The following is a 25,032-nucleotide window of genomic DNA, read 5'->3' as shown; positions in this document are numbered from 1 at the left end:
CTATTTGACTCTCAATATTCCGTTCTCTTCTTATTTTAGTAACAGACCCCTTGATTTTGAGTTAGGCATATGTCCTCTAGAGTAAAAACTGTTTTCACCTTATTTCCAACCAAGAATGAAAAGGGAAATGTCATGTGGAATTTGAGGAGATAAAGCCATCTCAGGCCGTAAGGAGGAAGCAAAGCATGGAGGGTCATGACGCGGCAAGTGAGGGGGCGACTGGGCCCAGTGGATGTTGTGAAGCTGCTCTCCCCTTGTGAACTGCTTGTTTCCAACTTCAGTTTTACATGAGAGAGAAACTGTTGTTACACTGGCTTTCCTCTCGCTGCCGGGAAAACTTAATTGATACTGACAAATACAGCAAGGAGTATAAAGCATACATATACAAACATAAACATACGTGCATGTGTACGTCACAATTACATATGAATTAAGGCCTCTATTTTATGATTCATGTTTAAAGCCATGTTGCTTCAAATAATACTCTAAAACCATCTCATATAACATTTGATAGGCATTTGTCAAGTGAATTAGTAATTACCTTAGAGTTTAGGGAAGCCGAACGTTTTTTAATTTGGCAGTCATCTGAAAGGGAAAACATTTGAGCAGTTAAGGAATTACACGTGCAATTTAGTGCAATGGCCTTAATTCTTTACAAAGAAAAGCAATGGTCAGAAAATAAGACCATTGTGGACATCTGGTCATTTATTTGGTGATTCATAACATCAGTAATCTGAACCAGTGGAATACAGTCCTCTGTATCACTGCAGATGTCCACACTGCTTGCCTAGCGCACAGGGCACTAAATGAATGTCTGCTGAATAAAAGACTCCAAAATTGAAAGATCAGAAGGTCATCAAATATTATTTCTAGAAGAGATCAATAAAATGAAAATTCTGCTTCAAAATGTTCATGTTGTCTATTTATAACTATTGTAAGATTTATATAAACCTATAACCCTTATGTTGAGATAGTTTCCATGATCTCAGACATCTCCCTATTTCCCAGTCCACTGGTCAGCTGACTATGCCACAGTCACTCCTCCTCCCATTGACGACAGGGTCCATTTACACTATTGTGCCTTGCTGTACATGTGGAGAAAGAGGCAATTCTAACATATCCCAGGTTGGACATCACTGGGGTCCACTCCATGGGCGGGATTAAGTATATTCTCTCATGTCAGCAATTTAATTTAATGAATTGTTGGTGTCTACCATAAAATCCTTGTCTCCTAATTTGTTTTCTAATTGACATCTTAATTTGGGCCCATAAAGTAACAGGGATGAGTTATTTCTTATATTCTATATATTATATCCTTCTTAAATTCTTCTAATATAACCTTAACATAAGGATGTTTTCCTAAAGACACTGTATAATAAGAATTAGTAAGAGAGAATGAAAGGAGAATGTTAGAAAAACATGATTGATACTCTTATTACCTTCATCTTCAAGAGGGTTAAAAGACCTTTCATTCTGCAAAAGAACTTGTTTTAGTTCTTCTAACTCAGCGTGCTCCTTGGCATACATTCTTTTCAGATTCTCTACATGCTGAATCATCACTTCTACTGCTTTACTAACCCGGCTTTCCTGGCAGGAAAAAACAAAACAAAACACATTTACATTGAAAATACTATTCTCCATACCCAGTTGTAAATCAGTGAATTAGACACGTGCTTACCTTCACTCCATGCCTAGAGCCTACTAAAATGGAGAGAAAGGTTTTGTTTTTTTTTAAGGCATGCGTACATAAGGATGTATAGAACATGGAAGAGGATATAATAGCAACAAAACTGAATGCCTGCCAAGTAGGAGGACTCGTGGTAAGTGACTAAGACCTGAAAAACTGAACTCTAAGCAAAGCTGTAAGAAAAGCCCAGAAGCAGCCTGGCTTTTACCACAGAAAGCCGCAAGGGCTCAGGAACTAGTGGTGCCTCTGGAATTAAGCTTGAAGGTAGACACGTGAACAGAAGAAATGGTTGAGAATCTGTGTAAAAAGCAATCAGAGCCACAGATCACCGCCCTTACTCAGGTCAGCTGAGCAACTGCCCCACTACCGCTTTGGTGAAAGACTACAAGGTTGGATATCTAGAGAAATTTAAACAAAGGGTCTGTGGGTGGAGCAGTAACACACAGTTGATGGTGAGTGGATCATACGGAAAAGAACAGACGGAAGCAGAAGTCTGCATATATATATTGAATATTGAGATACACAGCCTTATTCTTCCTTCCAACCACCAAACACTGGTAGCCAGGCTTATACTCTCAAGGTAGGCAGTTGGAAGATTTTTCTCTGAGGAATCTAACATTACAAGATGAAACTCTTAAAAACTGCTGACACTGAGTATGCCAGAAAAACTTCCTGGCTCGTGTGAAGCTCAGAGCCACCATGAAACTTCCCCAGCCAGCATATGCAGAGCTCCCAGTCAGCTGTATAGCGGGTCATCGCTAGTCAGAGGAAAGCCTCTAGCTTGAGAAAAGAAAGTCAACACAAAGAAAAAAAGCAAGCTAAAAGAAATGAACTGTAAGAGGGGCAGGGCATAGCTCAGTTTAGAATGTGTGCCTAGCATGCATGAGGTCCTGGGTTCAATCCCCAGCATGCCTATGAAATGAATGAATGAATGAATGAATGAATGAATGAATAAATGAATAACTAACTAACTAACTAAATAAATAAATAAATAAATAAATAAATAAATAAATATATAAATAAATAGTAAACATAATTACTGCCCCCCCAAAAAAAGAAATAAACTGCAGAAAAATGAAAACGCCAAGGAAACTATCAATATCTTCAGAGAGGTAAGATTAACTATTGTATCTATGAAATAGGAACAAGATATTATTTAAAAGCAACATTCTGAGTTTTTTTTTAAGTCTGGAAATTAAAAATATGACAAAAAATATGTAACTCGACAGAAGAGTTTCAAGATAAGGTTGAGGAAATCTCTCTGAAACTAGAGCAAAAAGACTACAAGGTAGAAAAGAGATGAGAAAAGACCACTTCAGGAGATCCAACATTCAAAGAACAGGAATTCGACAAGTAGTCAAAATGTAGAGAACATCCACCAAGTGTAGAAAAGGAAATAGCTCAAGAGAATTGCTGAATTCAGGAAATAACTTGCCAGCTGGGAGCGGCTGAGGATAAATTAGAGAAAAGTAAATAGAAAACAGCATAACAATCATGGTGAAGGGAAATGATTAACTCCATGAAGAACATGAATGTTGTGCAAAGAGGAAAAAGTACTAGACTACTGTCTCTACTATGAACAGAATTTATATGGTCATAATAGTGTTTATAGATAATATTGACCTAATACTATTCATCCACTAATTTTAATTTTAAAAAAAATTTGATATTTTCTACAGACACAAAAAGTAGACAATAAACCTACACATATCCATTAATCAGTTTCAAGAACCACCAACATTTTGCTATGAGTTTCACCTCAATTTTTGAATGCTGTTTTTTAAGAATAGATGGACATCATGTTATTTCACTCTTAAACATTTCAATAAGTATCTAAAAAAAAGGAGTGTATTTCCTTAAATAATCACAATGCCATCATGACACCTAACATTAACAGAAACACTTTAATATCATCTAGTCCATATTCAAATTTCCCCAATTGTCTCAAAAAAGATTTATTTACAGATTTGTTTGAATTGGAACCTGAAAATGTATATTCATCATATTTTTTCTGTTTTTAGATAATGATGAGTAATATAAAATTAACTATTTTAAAGTGAACAATCCAGTGGCATTTAGAACATTCACCATCTTGTGCAACCATCACTTCTGTCTAGTTCCAAAACATTTTCATCACCCCCAAATAAAACCCCACACCCATGAATCACCTACTCTCCATTAATCCCTCCCACAGAACCTGGCAACCACCAAGCTTCTACCTTTCTCTAAAGAGTTACCCAGTCCAGATACTGTGTAAAAAAGGAACCATACAATACGTGACCTTTGTGTCTAGCACCCATACTTAGTTTAATATTTTCCAGATTCATCTACATTATAGCATATATCAATACATTCTTTCTTTCAATGGCTAAATAATATATTAATGTTGCCATAATAATATTGCAATCTCTTCACATCCTTGTCAGTACCAGTTATTTTCCTTCTTCCTTCCTTTCCTCTTTGTATTATAGCTCTCCTAGTGGGTGTGAATGTCAATATGGTTTTGATTTGTATTTCTCTAATGATTAAGCATATTTTCATGTGCTTATTGGCCACTTCTGTATCTTCTTTGTGAAATGTCTATTCAAGTCTTATTTCCTATTTTCAGTTTGGTTACTTCTTTTTCTGTTGTTAAGCTATAAGCATTCTTTATATATTCTGGATACTAGACCCTTATTAGTTATATGATCTTCTAATATTTTCTCCCATTTTATAGATTATCTTTTCACTTTCTTGGTAATGTCACTTGATACACAAAAGTTTTTCATTTTGAGGAAGTCCTATTTTTTTGCTGTTGCTTTTGGTGCAGATTATAACATTGTATGAAGGGAGTATCTAGAAAAATATATCACAAAATTTTTATGATGATTGTCACTGCCTAATGCTATCGAGAGATTTTTCTTTACATTTTTATTTGCATGCTCCATTTTCCATTTTTTCTGTATTACATACGTATGTTTTGTACAATAAAGAAATGTTTTTTTAAAAAAACTTATTCCTAGAAATGTAATCCATAATGTTAAGGAAAATACATTCTTTCAGTAGTTTCACCATAACTAGAGAAATGGAGACAAATTACCTGATTAATGGCTCCCAGCATCTCAGCCCTACTGGCCACTCGTGCTGTGCACTGGCTGAGGAATGTTATGCTCTTCTCCAGCTTCTTAATGATTTCCTGAGCCTGGCTGTCATCTTCACAAAGAGGGGTTAAAGACTGCACAGAAAGGAAAGCATTAGTAACTATTAAACCCAAGTATTCAGCAAGTGATTCTAATACTGATTGTGTTGTAAATCCAGGTGACTCTGGTACCTTTATGGAAGGTGAAAAGCAGCAGCAAAGACCAATAATGAATGATACAGAAATATTAGCGTCTTTGTTGGCCATCAAGCAGGTGCTCCCAAAACCTTTTATACTATCTTATAGTATCATATACTATCTTTGATCCCTTCCTCCTTTACTTTCCAAATTTGCCCCTCCTTCATGTGTATTTATGTCTTTCTTCTATGATTAACAGGATGCAATGTAATTCATTGGCAATGGTAAAGAAATTATGCCTATAAATGAACTGAATGCATTATATGAGAATCATAGCTTGAACTTTTAAGAAAAGTAGTGAAAACAGACTGGAATTATATATGACTCTGACAACTATATTTGCTTTTCCAGTGATGACAAGTTGAGATTGGGGTGGTTAGGTAGGTGCACCTTCATTGCCTTATAAATATTTAATCTCAAATCTGTGCCCTTGATCCAAAGACATAATAATTTAATGGCTAAAGAGTTTCAGTAAGCAAGACAAAAAAGTTCTGAAGATTCTGTTTCACAACAGCCATGAATATACTTAACTCTATCGAAGTATACTTATAATGGTTAATATGATAAATTTTTACATAGAATATGGCTTCTACATTTTTATTTCATTTTTCCAAAATTAGCCCTGTTAGTTTTCCAACCCATCTTTGTATTGATGGTGACCTCATTAAACAGAAGAGTAACAGTAGTTGTTCCACTTCTATGCGCCTTACAGAGGGTTTGCCCATTATCTGAGAAGACTGGAGTCAGTTACCATTCTCTCTTTTCAGTTACTTAAATGAAAATAGACTTTTGATTCTCTTCTTTGAAGCTTAAAATTGATATTATCTCCTATTGCTCAGTTTTCTGCATAATTACTCTTTTGCCTGAAATCTATTTGAAAATCCAGAGAGAAGGCAGATGATTCATATAACTACTTTAAAAGACATTTATTCACACAAAAACTACTAGAGCTAATAAACAAATTCAGCAAGGCAGCGGGATACAAGATTAACATGTAGAAATCGGTTACATTTCTTTATACTAACAATGAAATATAAGAAAAGGAAAGTAAAAAAACAATCCCTCTTAAAACCACATCCAAAAAAATAAAATATTTAGGACTAAATGACCAAGGAGGTGAAAGACTTATATGCTGAGAACTATAAAACATTGATAAAGGCAATTAAAGATGATTTAAAGAAATGGAGATATCACATGTACTTGGATTGAAAGAGTTAATAATATTTTTAAAGTGGCCATACCACCCAAAGCAATCTACAGATTTAATGCAATCCCTATCAAATTACCCAGAACATTTCTCACAGAACTAGAACAAATAATCCTAAAATTTATGTGGAATCACAAAAGACCCAGAATTACCAAAGCAATACTGAAGAAAAAGAATAAAGCTGTAGGCATAACCCTCCCAGACTTCAGACAATACTCCAAAGCTACCGTAATTAAAACAGTGTGGTACTGGCAGAAAAACATACATATGGATCAATGGAATAGAATAGGGAGCCCAGAAACAAACCTACAGTCTATGGTCAATTTAATCTTTGACAAAGAAGGCAAGAATATACAATGGAGAAAACACAGTCTCTTCAGCAAGTGGTGTTGGGAAAACTGGACAGCTTCACGTAAATTAATGAAGTTAGAATATTTCCTCACACCATACACAAAAGTAAACTCAAAATGGCTTAAAGGCTTAAAGACTTAAACATAGTGTCCACACAGGACACTATAAATCTTCTAGAAGAGAATGTAGGCAAAACCTTCTCTGACATAAATCGTAGCAATGTTTTCCTAGGTCAGTCTCCCAAGGCAATAGAAATAAAAGCAAAAATAAACAAATGGGACCTAATTAAATTTATAAGACTTTGCACAGCAAAGGAAACCATAAACAAAGACAACCTACAGACTGGGAGAAAATATTTGCAAATGATGCAACTGATAAGGGCTTAATTTCCAGAACATACAAACAGTTCATACAACTCAATAACAAAAAAACAAACAACCCAATCAAAAAATGGGCTAAAGACCTAAACAGACATTTCTCCAGTGAAGATATATAGATGGCCAATAGGCACATGAGAAAATGGTCAATATCGCTAATTATCAGAGAAATACAAATCAAAACTACAATGAAGTATCCCCTTACAGCAGTTAGAATGGCCATCATTTAAAAGTCCACAAATGATAAATGCTGGAGCGGATACAGAGAAAAGGAATTCTCCCCACTCTGTTGGTGAAAATGTAATTTGGTGCCACCATGGAAAACAGCAGGGAGATTCCTCTCAAACCAAAATAGTGTTACCGTATGATCCAGCAATCCCACTCCTGGGCATATATCTGGAGGCAACACTAAATCGAAAAGATACATGTACACCAATGTTCAAAGCAGCACTATTTACAATAGCCGAGACATGAAAGCAACCGAAGTGTCTGTCAACAGATGACTGGATAAAGAAATTGTAGTGTATATATACAATGGAATACTACTCAGCCATAGAAAAGAATGAAATGATGCCATTTGCAGCAACAGGGATGGACCTGGAGATTGTCATACTAACTGAAGTAAGTCAGATAAAGATAAATATCTTATGATATCATCTGTATGTGGAATCTAAAAAAATGACACAAATGAACTTATTTACAAAACAGAAAAGGACTCATAGACATAGAAAACATGGTTGCCAAAGGGGAAAGGGAAAGGGGAGGGATAAATTAGGAGCTGGGATTAGCTGATACTAACTACGACGTATAAAATAGATAAACAAGGTCCTACTGTATAGCGTGGGGAACTATATTTAATATCTTGTAATAATGAAAAAGAATATATATGTGTATAGCTGAATCATTATGCTGTACAGAAACTAATACCTTATAAATCCAAAAAATGTATAAAAAATACATTTATTTGCTTTTATTGCTTACATGCTCCTTTAATGAACATTTTCTCTTAGCCTGTTCCTGAATTCTTACCTCTTACTAATTCATAGCTGGGTCAGGCAGGACTTAATACTTGGTGTTGGTTTTAGTCATACAAGTAAACTCATTTGTAATTTTGAAAACCTTATTAATAACATGATCAAATGTGTCGTCCTCAAATAGTACGATTCTCACCTCTAACAGTTTTAGACAGTTAGTGATTTCTTTCTTCAGATTTTCTTCTGCCAAGTCACGGGATCTTTCTTCAAGCTTCACTCTTTTCTCCAAGGTGAACCAGTCGCATTTAAATCCCAAAGATAATCTGAGAAATTCGGCCTGTTGTCAAAATAACGTGAGGGTGAGGGGAGAAAAACTGGATGTGGTCAAATATTTCAGTTTAATCCCAAATATGCAGAGGCATTTCTTTCTCCTCCCAGCGACGTAATGCTGGCACGCATAGACTTTTCTTGCCCTTTGTCATGGCAAAGCCAAACAGACACCAAGCCTATGACAGCTTGCACAAAATCATGAAGTGACTGTAGGTGAGTCTGAAACACTTCTTTTTTTACTCAAAGGAAAAAAACATTTGCTTTAAACTTACCTCTACCTCCTTCTCATTAGTAGAAATGCTGCGGGATAAGAGAAAGAAGTTATTCAAACAGAATTCAACAGAAAAGCCAGAAACGTTAGCAAGCTACATGAAAAAGAGCTTACTTGTCACTCTGTCTAAAGTTAACGGACTTCACAGTGGTTACAGGGAGGGAGGAAAGAGCAGCATCTATTAAAAGACAATAAAATGTTATTTGGTTAAAAAGGCTTAATAGCTAAAGGCACGTTCAATCAACTGTTGTTACGTTCTCTCTCCACTAAACAGGCATCTCATTGAAATATGTCTGAGAAGATGGTCAGCTAACAACACATTTGCTTAAATGTAAGATAATGTTATGCTTTGCTACTGGGATCACAATGATATTAAATCAGAGGCTCACATTCCAGCCTGGGAATAGTCATTGAAGATGTCTGGGAGTCAAAGGACAGCCCGAATTACTTTTCTTTGCATTTGAATGTTTATTTGACTTGATCCTATGGTTAAATGCATACCTTTCTCTGGTACCCTGGTCCTTCTGAGGATCAAGAGTTTAAAAGCAGCAACAACAGGTGTTGTAGTGATTCTGGTGGTGGTGGTGGTGGTGGTGGTAACAATAGTATAATAATTATTTTAAAAATAATATGGTGACAGTAACATCAACAATAAACCTAGTCTCAATCATTTACCACAGATTTACTATGTGCCAGTCCCAGAGCAAGTCTCTTTATAGATATTAACGGTACTCTTCACAACTACTTCACAAAGAGGGCAATATTAGTTATGAAGAGCATTAGGTTTAAAGTTGAAAAAACCTGGTTTAAGTCCTAGCTTTTATGGACAAAGAATGTCACCTGCCATTTCAGTAAATAAAGGATGTTGTGGCCATCAAGCCGTCAGCCCTGGTAGCCGTGGTGCATCCTGAGGGGACTTAAGATGGAGGAAAACAGGACGCTGGCCCTAGGTAGTTAAGTTAAGGTGCATATTCAAGGAATAATTACAATAAGCCCAGACTCCTGCATCTTCCCATACGTAGAAAAGTGCTAAATTCATTAACTTGAAATATCTGAGTTTTTTAAATAACTAGCAGTAATCTTTTGGATATTCAACTACCTAATAGGTTGTTTTTGTTTTTGCAAAATCTCCTATATATCCTGTCTCCTCCCTTCCCTCTTCAGAACAGTCCCTCAGAGCTATCTGAGAGGCTATGTCTTGGGCTTAAGTCCTCAGGAAATCTGCTGGATAAAACATAATTCTCAACTGTTAGGTTGTGCTTTATTTTTTTCAGTCGACACTTTGATCCTTATAACTATGTGACCTGAAACAAGTCACAACTTCATCAAACCATCTACAAAACAAAGATGATTTTTCTATTTTTCTATAGTAGCTAACTTCTATGAGAACTTCCATCAGGCACTTGTCTAAGTGCTTTTTATATAGTTTGTTCAATCCTCACAGCAAATCTGAGATAAGAACAGTATCTTATCTACAGTTTACAGGCTGGGAAACTGAATCATACCGTACCCATCTCACACAGGTATTGGGGAGAACTAAATAAAACTATGCACATAAAGAATTTAGCCTTGTGCTTAGCACAGTATATTCTTAATAAAGGGTACTTTTAAAAAAATCAATCACTTCCACTTTGCAGATGAGGAAATTTAAAGTCAAGGTTAACATAGAAAACCAACTTATGGTTACCTAGGTGAAAGCGGGGTGGGGAGAGATAAATTGGGAGTCTGGGATTTGCAGATACTAACTACTATAAACTAGACAAACTAGATAAAATATAGGTCCTACTGTATAGCACAGGGAACGATATTCAGTACCTTGTAATGTCCTATAATGAAAAAAAATGTCAAAAGGAATACATATGTGTGTGTATGTGTAAATGAATCACTATGCTGTACACTAGAAATTAACACAACATTGTAAATTGACTATACTTCTGTTTAAAAAAAAAAACAAAAGACTCAAGGTTAAATAACTTTCCAAAGTCATCGCAAGTCAGAGAGTGACCAAGCAGAGTCATTGACTCTGAAGTCAGAACGCTATCCACTCACTAGTCCATCCTAATTAACGGAGGGGAAATGGGGAGAGAAACATATTAGCACTTATTCTTTAAATACTGACTTATTTACTTTTAGATGGAATAATAAAAAAGATCTGAGTAGCACTTAGCACTCACCACCAACATTGGTGTGGTCCCTAGTTCACAACAGGGGATCTGGGGCTTAACAAGCAGTGCAACATAAATATGGTGAAAATGATACAGACTGAATCAAAATCAGTTCTATTTGGCTGATTTTACCTAGAGATGTAGACCTGTAGATGCCATATCTTTGCTCAGAAAGATTTCACCCCTAAAAATTACCGGCGGGAAATAGGGGTTGGAAGAGAACATCCCTTACCTCCTGCAGCACATTCTTTTCTGTGCTCCTCTCTTGTTCCTGGTTCCGCTATGGCTTCCTAAAACCATAAAGAGATTTTATTGCGGTACGTAGAGTGGAAATCCTCCATAACCAGTCATTTCCCAACTTCCTGTCCTCTCTCGCCCCACCCTGTGGAAACCACTCTACAGCAGCCAAAGACCTGTGCTGGGCATTAGGAAGAAAAGAGGACTGGCTCCAGCGGGGCTTCCAGTCTAGCTAAGGCATAAAGAAGAGAAACACACAGAAAGCTGCCCACGCGGTACAAGTCACCACCACGCAAACTAGGATGAGGAGCCAAATAAATGCAGTACGGATGAAGAAGTTTTCTGCAAAGGGAGGAGAGCGGCATCATGGCTTGAGAAGCATGGAAAGTCCCTGCTGACAAGGAACCAGCTGGAGCTTGAGGGAGAGGCAGGAATGGGTGGGTGAAGAAGTGGGGGTGATTTAGGACCACGGCACCAGCTTTTCAGATGGGCGGCCGGGGAAACTGATGAAATAGCTGATAAGATGGTGTCACGCTTGGCTTTTATTCCAGTGTGTTTTAAGGTCACTGACCAAGTGTCCTACAAACGTATCTGTATAACAAAAATCACCCTAATAAGAGAGTGGGTAATGTACTGCTCCTGGGGAAAACCAGTGGAAAAACTATAGATCATCATTTTTCAACATTCTCAGAAATTTTCCATAAAAAACAAGTCCAAGACGAATTTCCTTGGTAGGGCCCTTGATACTATGTCGTGTAATTTTTGGACAATTGAAACTAAGATTTTGATCAAATGTAACAAATGCAGTAATACGGGTAAAACATTAGATCATTCTTATCAACATGTAAATCATCTTAAGTTTTTTGAATCCTCCCTCAACTCATGACGTCTTCTGGCCACGGCATTTTCTTTCTCTCCTGCGCTTCGTGGCCACGCTTCTGGGAAGAGGTGTCCACAGTTGCTGTTTCTAATTCTTCATCTCCTGTTAGTGACCAATGAACCACTCTGCCCCTGTACCCAACACTCCAAGGAAACTGCCCTCCCCGGTTACCTGGGGGCTCCCTACTGCCAAATCCAAGGGATCATTTTTCAGTCTTTATTTTACTTGACCTCACTGTAGCATTTAAAATGATCTATGGGGGGGGGTATAGCTCAAGTGGTAGAGCACATGCGTAGCCTACAAAAGGTTCTGGGTTCAATCCCCTGTACGTCCTCTAAAAATAAATACGTAAACCTAACTACCTCCCCCCACCAATAAAAACAAATAGATAAAAATATATTAAAAAAATTTTAAAAATAAAAAAAAATTTTAATTAATTAAATAAAATGATTTATAATCCCCTCCTTCCTGAAGATTTTTCTTCCCTTGGTTTTCCTCGCCTGACGCCGCCCCATCACTACAATAGCTCCTTCTTGGTGTCCTCCGCTATCGCCTTCTCTTATTAGGGAACAGAGTCATGAAGAGTCCACTGTCCTCAGTGCTCTCTCCCTGCCTGCCAGGGTCCTTGGGAGCTCCCATCCACATGCGTGGTCCTTTGCCGATGACTCACAAATGAGTGAGTTTGTGAGTCATGCTACCGAAAGGCCCACAGGTAAGTTTATGAGTATGGATAAATAGCTCTATATGAAATCTCCTTACAGAGTACTGATGTCTCATCTCAACCAAACTTGATTTATCTCAAATTAAATTAAATTTACCCCGTAAATTCCATTCTTCTTACTCTCGCCTGCTCTCATGTTAATCTATCAATTCTGTAGGTTAAGCCGTAAGCCGGGGTGTCTACCTTTTCCCATGCCGCTGACATCCATCACTGAGTGCTGTGAATGGTACCCCCTCACTATCTCTCCAATTAGTCTCTTTTTCTCCATCATCACTAAATTCATACCATCCTCATCTCTTGCCTGAATTAGTACAATAGCATTCTAACGAGTTCCCCACTTGCATTACTGCATTTTCCAATCCATCATTTTAAAGTTTTTTTTTTTTAATTTCTATCTTTTTCCAAGATGAGAAGAAGTGTGTTCTCTCTGAAGACTTCTATGAAAGACTAGAGGACTCGAATTCTCCTCTGTCCAGTTTTTATAAGGGGCAACCACATTCGGCATGTGTGCGAGCCAATACTACGCTCTCTGCATACTTTACAAAGAATTATTCCAAATCACATATCCAATCACCCTACTCTCTTCAGATATGAATAGTATAAAATTTTTATCTATCTTATTACCTCAGATGTATACATGCCACAGCCTTCTCTTCACTTGAGTTAGCTGCATGAGTCTCTGTTTCTTTTAACCAAATAGGCCTAACTAAAACAATGTTTATACACTGATGGGAAGACAATAATATTAATACACACACAGACACAGACACAGACATACACACCTCTGTGCACAGAATGCAGGGAGGGGCTAATGCATGAGTAAGACTCTTGAGGAAACGTGGAATTGAATCCATGGTCTACTAGTTACCCTTCGATAATTATAAATTCATACCACTGACAAGAAGCCTTCTAAAAGAAAGGAGTTTAACTCCTTTTCCATACACATTTCACTGTTCGCCCTCATGATGCTCTACAGCAGTTTGCCATAAGGCTGTGTAACATTTGACACCACTCAAGGCACCCCCTCCATGACACCTTTCCTGTCCCCTCACCCCAACCACTTCTCTTCTCTATCACTAACCACAGTCTAATTACTAAGTAATCATATATTTCCTCCCTGAATCACAACATATCCTTGAGGTAGATATCATTGTTTTATTTAGCCTTATTTATTAAGGCATTCATTTATTTAAGAGTACCCTATTGATAGATATCTAGCTGGTTTCCAGCAGACTTTTGCTGAATAAATGAGTGAATGAATGAATGAAGGAAAAATTAGTGTGGAGTCACGAGGTCCTACTTCTGACTCTACTGTGTGACCTCAGACAAGTCACAAGGATGCTTTGGCCTCAACTTCTTCATCTATAAAATATTGGTATAACTAAATTCTATTAACCTCATAAGATTCTGAAAAGACAAAATGAAATAGTGCTTATAAGAGTACTACGCAAACTTAAAGGGACAGTTCCACCGTTGTATGGGTTATTACTTTTATTTTGACAGGTGTACATTTCCTTACCAGATTTAACGTGGTTTTTCCTTCACTCACGGAGCCCTGGACTACAATATTTTCAGGAGCTGGACTTCTGCCTATGAGAAAGAGGAAACACACCAGTTAGGGGTTGGGGAGGGCAGCAAGAAGTAAAAGAGGAAGAGGGTGGCAATGTGGCAAAGGCCTTCATATGTGAGACCAATTTTGTACTAAAAAAACTTTAAATGTGTCCGAATCAGGACCAGACCAGCAAAATTTCCCAAGGAAGCTAACCATAGGCAATTTCTTAACAGAAATGAACATCTGTATAAACAGCCTTCAAATAATAGGGTTTATAAAATACTTTTTAAGGCTGGTGCTGCTTTTTTAAATCAAACACATTGCTAGTGTAATTACAGAAATGGAGTGAAAGAAGGATGAACAATTAGCAACTTCGTAGCTTTTTTTATAGCTTGACAAACAGGTTTTTTTAAATTACATATGCAAGGCTGATAACACAGTATGATATCCTTCCAAAACACTGTATCTGTCTAAATGTCATCAAGCTAAGATGAAAAGATGCACTTTTAATTTATGCCAATCCTTTTCATAATTTCACTTTATTTACCTGTACCGTAATATACTTGATAATTACTTGGACATGATCCATTGTCCTGAATTTAGTTCAGAGCAGGCACAAAGGTCACCTGCTATAGTTAGATTTTGTTTAAGAAAAAGCAATAATTAAAGGATATATTAGATTTTTAACACTTAAATGGAAACAAGAACAAAGTGGTAATCACTTTCTTCGGAGATATAACATTTTTTCCTATACATTTTATTTTAGTTTAAAAAAAAATTTAGGATACATGATAGATTCATATGGTCCAAAAATGAAAAAATGTAAAATGTTTTCCAGTGAAAAACTTCCCTCCCATCTATGCCTGTCAGAAATGCATTTTCCCTCCTCATAGACAATGTTACGAATTTTAGTCTAGACTTTCAGAGATATTATATATACACGCACAAAAGCTTTTTTCTATTCTTTTTTTCACAATTTTTACATGCAATACATAATGTTTTGTACCTTAGGCTTTTTTCCCCAAGAAACAATAGTTCTTTGATACCTTTCAAAGAAAAAAGGTTTTTTCTGTGTGTTTTACAGGGTATTGTTAGTATTCCATTACGTGGATATGCCAAATACGTACATTTATTTCCAATATTTTGTTATTACAAACAATGCTGCAGTAAATAAACATCCATATATGTCACATAGTATGTGTGTACTTAGATCTATAGGATAAATTCCCAGAAACCAAGTTATTTTATCATGGGATATGTACATTTAAAATTCTGATAGATACTGGCAAATTCCTCTCTATATTAATTACAGTAATTTACACTCCCTGGATTCCATTTCTACAGTTTTACAGCGCCTCTAATTTAGCATGTATATCTAAAATTTAATTGTCCAGTTCAAACAACAGATGAAATTTCCGTAATTTTTTTTTTTTTTTTTTTGGTGGGAATGAGAGCTTCCTGTGAGTGTTGACTGTAGTGATGTCTCACTGGGAACGGATGAGAAGAGCCACTTCATTTTCAGACTCAAATGGCAGAAGGGAATCTAACATTATTTAGTTAATTTTTGCCTCCTGAGTGGACCATCACTAATTGGTCCATCCTTTCAACCTAGTAAATCCTAATTGGGATTCTGAGAATTTCCTAAGTAACTCCATATCTGCGCCACCGTTGAGAGCAGTGTGCCCAGTCCATCTTTGCTATAGGAAGTATTTAAATCCCATTGAAATATATTGTATTTTTAAAATTCTAAATGCAGAAGTGGAAAAAGTTGGTAACATCATAAATGAAGGCCATGTTCATCTCTTGGACTTCTTTTCTCTAGACTATGTCTTCAAAATTCTTTTATAAAATAACATGACAGAGCTACTGAGGATAGTACCCTCCACTGAGGATAGCTTCCAGGTTTGCTGAATGGAAGCTACACTTGAAGCCTTCAGCAGCTCACCTCCACTCTTTAGCCCAGCAGAAACTGATCTTTTTTCCTCCTCTTTCTCACCCAGTGGTTTACATCCAAGGTCAGCAGAAGCCATATTCAAAATTTCTGATCCAGAATCTACCATCAGGAAGAAACGAACAGCATGAACACTATGCAAAAGGATTATTTGCTTATGTTCTTTTCATTTGCACGCACCTCAGCAGGTCAGAAAACAGCAAACTTACAGCTATAATACTAACATTCTATTTTTGTATCTTTTCCAATCCACTCACCACTTGGAGTCACAGTACTTTCTGTAGATGAAGTGTGTCCAGGTGATGGTAGCGTGGAGTGTTCCCTGTCAAAGGAGTAGAAGAAAAATTTTTGAGTGTTGGTTCCAAAGAATTTTCTTAGAAATTAACAGGATATGCCCCCAAATTCACACACACAAACAAACCAGCAAACCTGGACTGTGGCAGGCTCTCAGAATATGAGCATTCAACACCATTCTCCTTAAGTAGAAAAAAAAAAAAAAAGGAGAAACAAGTTTAACAATTTGACATTTTCCATTCCAGAGAGGCTGTGTTAAGCAAACATTTTCATACAATTTTAAATGAACCCATATTTGCTTTTCTCTTTTGGAGAGGAGACAGGAACGGGATGGTATAGGGAAGATTGGTACATATACTTCCTCAAAGCTGTACTTGCAAAAAAAAAATCCAATTTTAAGTATACTCACAAGTCTAATATTTAAAGAAAACCTGATGAATTCTTGGGCAAAGCAAATTCTAAACTTAAAGGGCACATAGAGTTTATATCATGAACTTAAATTTTCTTTAAACAGAACGTTCTAGGTGGGCATGAGACAACATTTCTATTTACGGAAATATTACTCAACCTAAAAGTTCTGACTCGGTGATTTAAAAATGGTTCTCAATGTTCCAGCTAGACACGTAATACGTTTTAAATTTAATCCAATTCTCAAAGATCCCAGGGATTATATCTAAGTCAGCACCTATTACTTGGCATTCAAGTGGAGCTTAACGAAATTATAGTCCTAGCCTGCCAAGGCAAGTGTTTGAAAGCCTCACTTGAGCTTCCTGATCTCTAACAGGAGCTCCTAATTTGGGGGGAACTTTAGGACGTTACGCTGGATTACTTTGCTTATTCTCTTTTCAAAAAATATAGTGGGCACATAGGTTCCTCTTGAATAAAAAGCTTTTCTAATGTTTTCATGATTAGTTGGTTTATTTAAGAAAATCCATTAAAATTTCATAAATTAAAACAGAAATCATTTGGACATAACAAAACCCTGCACTGACAATACAAAAATGGACACATTTAAATATTCCATAATCAAACCTAGAACTTATTCCCTGACACAAGCCACAGCAGGTTTCAAAGCAGGGATGCTGGATATCACACACAGTACTGAGAATCTATCCAAAATAACAGTGACTACAGTCATGGGAATGAAAAGGTTTAGCAAGAGCTTGCTGAGTACATAGTTATTCAACACAGACAATAACGGCTTACATCTGTTCAGCATATTAAAATTTACAGAAGCCCTTTTATGCATTATCTTATTTAATTCTCCCAACCATATGCAGTGGGTTTTAGCCAACAAACAAACAAAAAAGGATTTACTCATTTCAGATAAGGAAGATAAAACCAGTGATTAAGCAATTTCCCAGAAGTATTCCGATAGTGGCATCAGCCTCTTCACCCCAGCTAGACTAAACACAGTGTCCTCCCCACTGTCTCTGAGATACCCTAAGGCCGTTGGAGGGGCAAAGCCTTTCTAGCTGTGGTCTTACACTGGTAGATGATTTGCATATAAACTTTTTAAATGTTCACCTCACATGTTTAGAAAAATCTACAATCAAACTTGCACAGCAAGAGTTTACACCTAATTCTTCTATTAATAAATGTTGGGCAATCATCTTTTTTTTGTTTCATTTCATCTCTGCTTTAAATATCTTTGAGTCAGACTAGATGTGACTGGAGCCCCTTGTGACAACAGTTTAATTTAACTCAACAACATTCATCAAAAGCCTTTCCCTGTTTCTGGCACAAAACAGAAAGGCTGGAGTGACCAAAAGCACAGTCCTTGTCCCAGAGCAGCTCACAGGCCAGTCAGGAAGACAAACATATAAAGCAAACACTCCATAAATTATAGGCAGCATTCCACAGAGGAAAGTAATACTCATAGGACAGAGTAGGGTAACATTTGAATTAAATTTTGAAGAGAACGTGTACCTTATACTCCACAGTTAGTTAAATGATAGTAGCCTTCTCCTTAAAATATTTAAATAGATTGTTTAGTAACTATTATATGCTTGTTTAACTATATGCTGATATATATGTAAGAAATGAAGTTATAAAAATAGGAAAAAATGAAACATCCTTCAGTTTCATTGAGTATCACACCATGTAAAAATCAGCAAGGATTGATTCTTTAATAATAAAAAATTGGGCCCATACATATATCCAGAAGGAACCCTACTTCAGGATGACACCTGCACCCCAGTGTTCATAGCAGCACTATTTACAATAGCCAAGACATGGAGGCAGCCTAAATGTCCACCAACAGATGACTGGATAAAGAAGATGTGGTATATTTATACAATGGAATACTACTCAGCCATAAAAACTGACAACATAACGCCATCTGCAGCAACATAGAAGCTCCTGGAGAATGTCATTCTAAGTGAAGTAAGCCAGAAAAAGAAAAATACCATATGAAATCGCTCATGAGAAATCTAAAAAAAAAAAAAAAAAAAAAAAAAACATAAATACAAAACAGAAACAGACTCATAGACATAGAATACAAACTTGTGGTTGCCAAGGGGGCGGAGGGTGGGAAGGGATAGACGGGATTTCAAAACTGTAGAATAGATAAACAAGATTATACTGTATAGCACAGGGAAATATACACAAGATCTTATGGTAGCTCACAGAGAAAAAAATATGACATTGAATATATATATTTTCCTGTGTAATTGAAAAATTGTGCTCTACACTGGAATTTGACACAACATTGTAAAATGATTATAAATCAATAAAAAATGTAAAAAAAAAATCGGGCCCATTAATACTCTATAAAATATAAAAGTATGCTTTTACATGTGGCTTGAAGTAATCCTTATCACTGTGCTATAATTAATAATATGTATTTTATATAATAATAATTATTATATTGCACTAACTAAAAAGCTAATTTTTTCAGAAAAAGATTTCTTATACTGATCACAGTCATGGATTCTTGTATTTGAATTTAAGAGGTATGAAAGGAAACAGTTATTTTCTATTCAATTCACTGATTTCTAAAATTAGGGAAAAGGGAACACACATTATTTCTGTAAACTTTGTTTTTCAAAAAAGGCTAGTTATTATTTAAAATCAAAATAATAGCTACAGCAAAAACACAGTTTGCCTCCATTATGTTACAGATGAGTCTCATTTGTTGTTGTTGGTAAACATAATATATTTGCCGATTAAATTAAATAACAATCCTGTGATTTTGGGTGAATTTAGTAGCCATGCATTACTACATTATTCTGGAACAGTTACAAGGAAATTGGATATTAGTGGTTATTATCCCCAATTCATTTATCTATAAATCTCACTGATCAGAAAACACCCCATTACATATCTCAATCCTAGATTTTCAGACATTCAGTTGAACATTTTTTCCCAGACAAAAGAAGGAGATTTTTCCCCCCAAAATTTAGGATTATAGTTCATGAAGGTTGGAGATAAAGCCCCTCAGGGTGTCTGTGCTTGTGAAGTGGTGGGGGCGGGGGGGGGACAGACATAACTCAGCAAAAACTTTCCACAACTGTGTCCTTTACTTCCAGCTTCAAAATTTACCCCTATTCAAACCAGCTTCCCAGACCCACAGGAGAACCTAACCCACACAACAGCTGTAGGACTTGGGCAGATCATAAAAAAGACAAGCTACTAGATATATCTTAAAACCAAGGACAATAAAAAAATTGCCTAAAAGCAAGAAAAAGAAAGTTCAGAAGAGAGACTTACATGGAGAAGTCTGGCTCAAGTCAATGGGTCTAACATGCTGACGGCATCAAGCAGGAAGCATACTCTTCCTGTCTGAGCCATTCAGATATCAACCTGCATAACATTTACATGGAAATCCGTGGTCCAGCCCATTTGCTTTTGACAGTAAAAGTCTACCATAGGGTGGGGTAGCCAAGGCGCTCACGGAAGAAAGTGAGACATTCTCCCACGGGCTGGGTCAGCCAATGCAGGACAAACACACACACATACATACACACACACACACACACACAGAGCAGTATTATTTTAATATTTAGATAGAAAAACATGATGAACAGTAAGAAATAACTTCTAAGATATTAGTAAGGGCAATTAATAGGCCTAGATAATTACTCTTCTACATGAAATGCTATTTTATCCATAGATTTTATGATCAGAAACCCTTCCACCAATAAATACTCACATTACCAATGTAATTTTTACTTTTAGATCCATTTTGGGCAATTGACACTGCTCAAATTAATACGATTTTCTGAGAGAAGAAAAACTGAACATAAGGAGCCTTTATAAACTTATTTCACTCTAACTCAAAATACCCATGACTTGGAGTCAGTTTCAATGTTCTAAAAAGAAAGGAATGTAAAACTGAATGTCAAAAGATTACAACTGCTGTAATCTAAACAAAACTAAATGCCTTCACAAGTTTTTTTTTTCCCCCTCCAATTTCTAACTAAAAGGACACCACACCTTCAGATCTACAGGACACACCTACCACTTTGAGGTTCATTTATAATACAGTTATCAGCCAATTTCTACATGTCCCAATTTTGCAACTGGCAATGTTACTCATTTTCCAAAGTTATTAAAGCTGCACCCACACACGGCTTGAGAAAGCAGGAGAGACAATGGCCAGGAAATCTTCTGAGATATTTTAAAATTGATTCTGTTCTTTGCTTCATAAATCATGTTCTCCTAGTGATAGTAAATCATAAACAAAAACATGTCATAACAAGAAGGAGACCTCAAAGGGGATCAAAAGACACTTCACATTTAGTGTATGTGATTTATGTAACAGCCAAAGTGAAACAGAAATTCATCTCCGTGTCCCCTGACCTGTATCCTCTGAGCTTCACGCTGCTGACAGTTCTGGTTCTGGGTGACAGTTACAGCTGCTATTTTCTGGGTGTCTACCATGAACCAGGTACTTCCCTTACGTTATAAAGTATCTTGTTGGGGTCAAATCTGAGATTGCAGTAAGTAGAGGGGAGAATCAGTTTCATTGTCATAGAATTTTCATGGAACTTCTTAATTCTTGGAGTGTGCAGGGACACACATAGGTACCTAATCACATGTCCAGTTTTGCAAAGGCCCAGACACACTGTAATTGCTATTGACTCAATGGTGGGAGCCGTGAGGCAGGAAAGAAAGACAGATTAGAACGAGAGACACCTGAGCCCCAGGGAGACCCTGCCAAGGGTGAGGAAGAACTGAGCAAGTTGGGCCAAAGGAACAGCTGGGTCTAGCTATCAAAGGGAGCAGAGATACACAACATTGTAAAATGATTATAAATCAATAAAAAATGTTAAAAAATAAAATAAAATAAATAAAATTTAAAAAAAAAAAAAAAAAACCAAAGGGAGCAGAGATCCTCAAGCCGGTGGGAGACAGTGTCTCCAGCCAGCCCTGCTGGACTGTCTCTTTGCATTGAAAAGCAGAGGATAATTTTAAGAACTGCATCGCAAGGAACCCACTCAACATCACACTCAGACCTCAACTGCAAGTGCTGAAAACAAGAAGGGAGAGTCATCTCTCTACTGACCAGGGAAGGGAGATCACCAAAGGTCTAGACACAGGGTTTGAAGGAGGTCAGCCGTGGGGTAGGGCCCGTGGGCAGTGTGGACAGCAAAGAGGACTGCAGAGAGGTGAGTGGTGAAACTGACTGCCTTCTCCCACAATCTCTCAGGGGGTCAAGCGTCCTTCCCTGGGACCCACTAGTTGGTGAGGTCAAAAGGACATTGGGATATCCTGGTATGCTCCCCTAGAGGTTCTTGGAAATGTTGAGAAGGGACCCCCTGAAACAAAAAGGCCTTCCTATTCATCAGCAAGTGGGGAAACAGAGCACTGAGTTTTGTCTTTCCTCTCAAAGTGACCTACTGGGTTTGCTTCCACGGACTGGCTAAGCCAGAACTCAGCTGTTGCAGATATATATAGGTGTATACATATGTGTAATATATATATATGTGTATGTGTGTATTTGAATCCCCGAAAGAACTCTGCAAAATAATATCTCTGTTTCACAAGGGACGCACACAAATTGAAAGAGGTTAGGCCATGTGTCCAAGTTCACACAGCTAAAGAGTAACAGAGCCAGCTTATACCCACACCTGCTTAATTCCAAAGCCCATGCTATGTGGCTAAAAATTCTAAGTCATTGCTTGGAAATATTTCAAATAAATACAAAAGTAGACAGGATGGAATAATTACCCTTTGTGTACCCATCCTGCAGATTGAACAATGATCAATCTATGACCTATCTGGTTTCCTCTATACCATCACCCACTAAACCTAACCTGGCATTATTTTAGAGCATATCCCAGATACCATTAACATTTCTTTCATAACTATTTTAGTCTGAGTCTGTAAAAGACAAAAACTGGAAATAATCTCTTTCCTTTTTTCCTTTTTACACTAAAATATCCCAAATAAAAAGATTTCACTGGGTCACTAGGGTAGATCTATTCTCCCCAAGAATGTCCCAAACTGGACCCCAAATTATTTTCCTATGAGATGTTCTTCTTGAGATATTTCTCTTGTTGGAGTCCCTTGCTCACCCAAAGATCCTCGTATAAGTTCTGATGGTCACTCTCATCTCATGCTGTGCTTTCTGAAAAATCGCATATAGCTTCCTCTATGAATATGGGAGGGAAATAAAAAAAATAAGTCTCGGGTTCTCAGGAACACCAGTCAGAAGGCAAGAAGGCAAGACTGTCAACTCAACACACTCATTGAGTGCTCACGCTCAATGTTTTCAACAGACCCTGTAGGGAGTACAAAAATAAATAAGCTAACAGGCACTCAACAAATATTAACGGAGCAGCCACTGTTCAACGAATCTATGCAGGGAGATAGCTTAACATTGGTTAATGGCCAAAGGCAGTCTAGAATCTGATACAGGAACACACATAAGAAAACAAGTAACTACAATGTAACCAAAATAAAGGTGACAACCAGAGAAGGACACAGTGACTAGGGTCCAAGAAAAGAGTGAACTTGTTTTTCCCTGAGTGGGATGCTTGGGAAAAGAGGGAACTGAGGCCTGAAGGTCAAGACTTTTGCATTGTCACAGAGAAGCAGAGCCAGGGAAAATGCCCATCTCTCCACTTCTAATCCATTATGATCTCCACCTCAAGAAGGACTTAAGATGCCTGACTGTGAACATTTCTTGCTACCGCAAGAAAGGTTTTATGGAACCCTTGGTTTTTGAAATGGGCCTTGACACGCAAACAGAATTTGAGATCCGGAGAAGTGTACAGCGTTCTGGGCAGGGAAAGCAGTGCGGGCAGCTTTGTATGATATGTTCTGACAATACAGACTACCTCGCTCGGCGACACTTAGGGACAACTCTACGGCAGTGACAGGGAAAGGATGGAAAAGTAGGTTGCAATCGGATTAGAGAAGAGCTCACGTACCAGGTCAACTTGTTTGTCACAAAGGCCTTCAAGAGTGACAACATTCTGACAGTTGGAAGCCAAAGAATTAAGAAAACACAATGATTTATGGGTCGCTGAGGTAAACATGGATTCTATGTTTCGTAATTTTTTAATATTTGATAGTGAGGTATTTAATTATTTTCCCCCCAATTTTGTTTATTTATTTATTTTTTAATTGAAGATTGAAGTATAGTCAGTTTATTTCAAAATGTAGAATAGATAAGCAAGATTGTACTGTGTAGCACAGGGAAATATATACAGGCTCTTGTGGTGGCTCACAGCGAAAGAATGTGACAATGAATGTGTGTATGTTCATGTATAACTGAGAAATTATGCTCTACACTGGAATTTGACACAACATTGTAAAATGACTATAACTCAATAAAAAAAGTTTATATATTTAAAAAAATGTGGACATCAAATTAGTTAATTTAATTAATTTTTGGTGTACCACGTAGAGATTCAATTATACTATATATATTCCTTTTCATATTCTTATGTTTTGTAATTTTAATTTCAGATTTTATTCTAATTCCCTGTACTTATCATCACTGAGAAAGCTTAGGCAAGCACTGTCGAGGGAGAGCTTTCTATCTGTTTCAGAGATGGGTGTGGGGTGGGGGATGAAGGGGCAGGAGGTGGGGTTTACTCAAGGGACAGGCAGGAGGACGTGAACAGGATGCACGGATTCTTCAGTGGAGCGGAAACCTGGAAAGAGGATGGTGGGAATTGGTGGCATCAGCCACAGAGTGCAGGTGACAGCCCAGGTCCTGGGGACTACAGAAGAAATGGCGCAGAGACGGCATGGAAGCCTTCAGGGGGCCCACGCATTTCCCCAGGAGCATCTGACAGAAGTTTCTTGTGTGATCTCTGTTAGCTCCTATTTCTTAATGGGTGTCAAGAACACAGACAAAACCCCTCGGTCACATGCCCTGATGAGAGTGGATAAGGAGGCCCTTTTAGACACATAAGGCAGTACGTTTCTTAGCCAAAAAACTACCAAGATAACTGTGAGTAATTATTACGATTGAAATGTCTAAATTCAATGTTCTAAGAGAAGTTGTGGGAAGGGCTTAATCTTTGAAGCTAGACAAACCTGAATCTGAATCCCAAGTTTGGTACTTACTGTCTTTTAAAATATATTTTTATTGAAGTACCGTCTATTGAGTGATTGTGGTTATTTAACTTCTCTGAACTTCAGTTATTCTGTTTGTAAAAGCAGATCATACTTAGCATTCAAAGCTGCAGAGAGAATCAATAACATGGCATGTGGAAATACTTTCTTACAAAGTACCTGGTACACAACTGATGTTTGTTTC

General features: G+C 37.2%; 1 protein-coding gene across 2 annotated transcripts in view; it reads right to left on the bottom strand.

Moving 5' to 3' along the window:
* Positions 1 to 25,032, bottom strand: part of IRAG2 (inositol 1,4,5-triphosphate receptor associated 2) — a 73,506-nt gene that overhangs the window by 7,919 nt on the left and 40,555 nt on the right. Inside the window, exons 1-12 of one of the 2 annotated variants that reach the window (XM_074357400.1) lie at positions 20,025 to 22,862; positions 16,449 to 16,495; positions 16,277 to 16,341; positions 16,014 to 16,121; positions 14,036 to 14,106; positions 10,911 to 10,968; positions 8,628 to 8,691; positions 8,515 to 8,542; positions 8,109 to 8,249; positions 4,767 to 4,901; positions 1,440 to 1,587; positions 542 to 585 (exon numbers count right to left, since the gene is read on the bottom strand). In XM_074357400.1, coding sequence (XP_074213501.1) covers positions 542 to 585; positions 1,440 to 1,587; positions 4,767 to 4,901; positions 8,109 to 8,249; positions 8,515 to 8,542; positions 8,628 to 8,691; positions 10,911 to 10,968; positions 14,036 to 14,106; positions 16,014 to 16,098 — 774 coding nt within the window. In that variant the 5' untranslated portion in view covers positions 16,099 to 16,121; positions 16,277 to 16,341; positions 16,449 to 16,495; positions 20,025 to 22,862. Of the gene's footprint in view, positions 1 to 541; positions 586 to 1,439; positions 1,588 to 4,766; positions 4,902 to 8,108; positions 8,250 to 8,514; positions 8,543 to 8,627; positions 8,692 to 10,910; positions 10,969 to 14,035; positions 14,107 to 16,013; positions 16,122 to 16,276; positions 16,342 to 16,448; positions 16,496 to 20,024; positions 22,863 to 25,032 lie in introns of those variants that run through there. The other variant, XM_010946525.3, reaches the window with a different exon arrangement.

Source organism: Camelus bactrianus, chromosome 34 (assembly GCF_048773025.1).
Source record: "Camelus bactrianus isolate YW-2024 breed Bactrian camel chromosome 34, ASM4877302v1, whole genome shotgun sequence".
Classification (NCBI taxonomy): Eukaryota; Metazoa; Chordata; class Mammalia; order Artiodactyla; family Camelidae; genus Camelus; species Camelus bactrianus.
Note: the sequence above shows the minus strand (reverse complement) of the source record. Positions and strands in the feature narration are given on the sequence as shown.